Source organism: Montipora foliosa, chromosome 12 (assembly GCF_036669935.1).
Source record: "Montipora foliosa isolate CH-2021 chromosome 12, ASM3666993v2, whole genome shotgun sequence".
Classification (NCBI taxonomy): domain Eukaryota; kingdom Metazoa; phylum Cnidaria; class Anthozoa; order Scleractinia; family Acroporidae; genus Montipora; species Montipora foliosa.
In genome coordinates this window covers 16,697,205-16,701,047 of record NC_090880.1, presented here as the reverse complement: position 1 = coordinate 16,701,047, position 3,843 = coordinate 16,697,205, and the positions used below count along the sequence as shown (strand labels likewise).

Here is a 3,843-nt window from a genome sequence, read left to right as displayed (position 1 = left end):
GACGGTACACAATCAGTTAACGCAAACTACAGCCCAGGCAACTAACAAGCCATTCGGTGAATTCAAAAGAATCCTTTCCACCTGCATCAACCATCTTGACAAGCAAAGAATCACGGAAAATTAAGCCAGTACCACCACCGCGATAACCAGCTCGAGGGTGGTCGATGAAATTGTAATCCGCAGGGCAGAATTCTGCTTTAACTGAAGCATCTTTGTCAGTAAGCCAGGTTTCCGTGATAGCGTAAAGATCGGCACTGCAATCCCGTATGTAATCCAGGAGTAAAGCTGTTTTATTTTTCACCGATCTAGCATTTAATAGACAAAGAGACAGCGGATGATTAAAATTGCTACCAGATCGAGTGCTTGGATCTGAACAATTGACATTGATTAAGTTTTGAGGCTGTCTTCATGATCCATAACGCCTACGAGAACCACGCACAAAGCTGATTGTTGGTATTGTTCCATTGACAGGGCCGGTGTCCTAGCGGATTTAGACCCCCTAGAATTGGACCCCCCGGTCCAAATCCGCTAGCGGATTTGGACCCCCCCCCCCCCCCTGTCCATCTCTGCTAGCGGATTTGGACCCCCGGTGTCCATATCCGCTAGCGGATTTGGACCCCTTAACAAAACTCAGTAAAAACATAACCATACATAATTTTCTTACATAATTTTCTTGTAGAAAGTGATAATAATTCAGAAAGTAGGTTTTTAGAAAAGTTTTTCAGAAAGTATGTTTTCAAAGTAGGTACTTTTTAATTAAAAACATACGCGTAGACGTTATCTTGTTCTCAGCATTGCGTCTCCATTTAAGATTTTCGTTAAATTAACCTGCAGTTGTAAGTTTGTTGTTTATCTCTGGAATGAAAACGAAACGTGAAATTTGAAATCGTTTGCTTCTTTGTTTGTTTTTCTCTTGAAGAAGGGTGAAATATAAAATAATAACAAACGTTGAATGCGTGAAAGCTTCTGTGAAATACCTATTGCTCGAGTCTCGACTTTTCGAAACTTCCGATAACTCCAACCAAAAGTCTTCCACTTCACTTAGTCAACGCAATTTCTCGAAATAGGCTTTATTTTTACGAAGGTTCGAAAAAAATCGGGAATTTGCTGTACGTGTTCCACACAACTGAAATGCTGTTGCTCCACCTACTTCGGTTTATACCGTTGAACAATTATGTTTCCAAATCTGCGAAGGGGGGTCCAAATCCGCGGGGGGTCCAAATCCGCTGTGACACCGGGATTCAATTTGAAGACAAGATCTCCGATTAACAATGGGTGGAATGTTGATGTTGAGTTGAAATAGTACAAGCACGGGCACATGTGTCTTCTGATCCTGAAACGTGTGCGGTATGCAACGGCGGATGGTTTCAACGCCCATCTAAACAATACACAATGGCCACAATCATTAGTCTTATTGTTCAAAGACCACCCACCATGACTTGAACTTTCTAAAGGCAGCGTCCAAAAACAGGCTAAAATCCGATTTTCAGCAGGAATAATACCGTTATCCACAACCAAACTGTTCCAGGTTGAGTTCCAACACATAAGCAAACTCGTGGTACAGGTAAAGTCACCATTTGAGTGATCTCTAAGGAGCAGCATGATGTCAAGAATGCCTTGTCTGCCTGCAGACATTCATTCATCGAGGCTCCATTTCACTTTGCAGAAGCATCGTACACTATGTGCAGCTCCCTGGTTAACTTGTCTCGTACGACGACGGCATGATGAGGAATGTAATGGACACCATTTGACCCTGGACTGGCATCTCTCTCCACTCAACGTCAACAATTCCTCTTTGAATTTGGTCTCGTATGACACCATCATACTCCCTTAGAACCTCAGGCTCCATGCGAAGTCGACTCCACAGACTACGTAATCTCCGACCACTTAATTCATAATTATCAGGCAGCGGTGGATGCGTGGCATTCCAAGGTAGGTTGACATCATGGTGGTCTCCTCTGTATGATAGCTTCTCTAAGAACTCTTCATAGACACTTGGTGACCTAACACCCAGAGACTCCAGGTCCCAGATCTTCTTCAGCTCTACCTTGCACTCCTCGGATGGTGTGGCCCAAGTTACTAAGCTCCAGTAGTAGTCTGACCCAATCAAAATGTCAACCTCAAGAACTTCCTCTTTGTTACAGTAATAAGCAAGTCTAAATCCGGAAAAGCAGCTGTACATGTTGTCCTTCACTACTTGTTACTGAAACAGGCTGGCCTTACAATGGTTGGCAGATCAATGGTAAAGGAAAAGCTTACAACAACAGATCAGGTTCCTCCTTCAGGTCTATTCCCAGTTCTACAACACTCACTTGCTCTACCCTTTCAGTTGTGGATCCATATGTTTTGATTGAGATACGTTTCTTTTCTATTGTTGACAAATGAATGGTATCCTTGAGTTTATCAGTCAAACATGTGCATTGACTTCCACTGTCCAGGATAATTCTAGCCTTGCCCTTTCAGTGAGGCTGATGAGGATTGTACACAGTACAATAGATTGAGCGGTTTGGAGAAACACTGGCGTGGCAGAATTTGAGTAACAAACAATTTTATTGTTCTCTGGTTGTGCTGCTAAACGTTGCTGCCTTGAGACTGGTACCGATGTTGCTGGGTAGATCAGAGGTGCACAGCTTACATTAGCAAGACAGATACTGACAGGGGGTCTCCCACCACAATTATGACACTTGGAGGGACAGTTACGACTGACATATTATCCTTTAAGACGGCACACAAGACATCTTCCACACTTCTCAAACAGTTCCTTACGAACTAGAACATCAATTACAGTAATTGTGCTGCAGTCCCTTGACGGGTGTTTCCCTGTGCAATAAGTGCAGGTAGGATTACTTAGCTTGTGCCACTACCACTGAGGAGGGTGTGTGCTGTCCCATAACCCTTTCTATTTGGCTTGGAAGGGGAGGTTTGGACTTTGGTTTCTCTGGCTGCTCAGCTCTTTCTCTTGCCTCTCAGTAATTCTCTCTTAAAGATTGCAAGCAGACGGTCTAGCTGTCATTTGTTCATCAAAATGGATGACAATAAGCTGCCTTAGGATTCATGAGTAACGCCCAGGGCCATTAAACTTCAGTCTTACATTGGATTCCACAGTGTCGAAGAGCTGTCTTAAACCCTTACTGTTATGTTGGGATGTTACACAGTCAAGACTCAGCAATATCTCCATGTGGCGATTAAATTATCTGCTGTTTGTTTCCAAGTCTAACCTTCAAAATTGCTACTCCTTCATCATAATTTGATGCTTTCGGCAGTGTCAACCCCGAGGCTGCCTCAGCCGCTGTGACTGTTCAAGTAGCGACATCAAGTAGTTGAATTTATCGATGGAAGAAAGACTTAAGTTATTATGTATCGAGGCTTCAAACGTATCCCAGAAAGAAGTCAACTTACTTTGATCACCATCAAACTTCTTCAATTCCAACTTTGGTAGCCTCACTTGAGGTTTGTTCGGGTACATGCAAACGAATTACGCCATTACCGCCATTACGCCATTACGCCATTACCGCCAATTGCCATTACGTACACCGTTCGCACGTTGTTATCTCCATCTGCAAACATGCTTCCTGACACGTTCGGTTGCCAAAAACCCTCAGGGATTGACAGCGCATCATCAATATTTGCAATGGCGAGCCTCACGTTTTCTTTGAACAAGTCTGATCGTTAAATCTCACCTTCGATTTCGTCTTCAGTTACATGGGCGAGATATCTGCATCGAGTACCTGAAAAACCATAAGTTTTCGCTTCTTGGACTCGGTTCTCCTAAGATTACAACTCCGATAGGCTTAGCGCTCCCGAAGATTACATCAGATTCCGTAGACTCACACTCCACACAAA

General features: G+C 43.5%; 1 protein-coding gene across 1 annotated transcript; it reads right to left on the bottom strand.

Moving 5' to 3' along the window:
• Positions 1-1,696: 1,696 nt before the first annotated feature.
• LOC137980900 (uncharacterized) lies at positions 1,697-2,182 on the bottom strand. Its single transcript, XM_068828301.1, has one exon. The coding sequence runs from the start codon at positions 2,180-2,182 to the stop codon at positions 1,697-1,699; it is 486 nt and encodes a 161-aa protein (XP_068684402.1).
• Between the last annotated feature and the right edge of the window lie 1,661 nt (positions 2,183-3,843).

Excerpts from the sequence above, each read along its gene's own strand:
- LOC137980900 (XM_068828301.1), bottom strand. The coding sequence starts at position 2,182 with ATGTACAGCTGCTTTTCCGGATTTAGACTTGCTTATTACTGTAACAAA.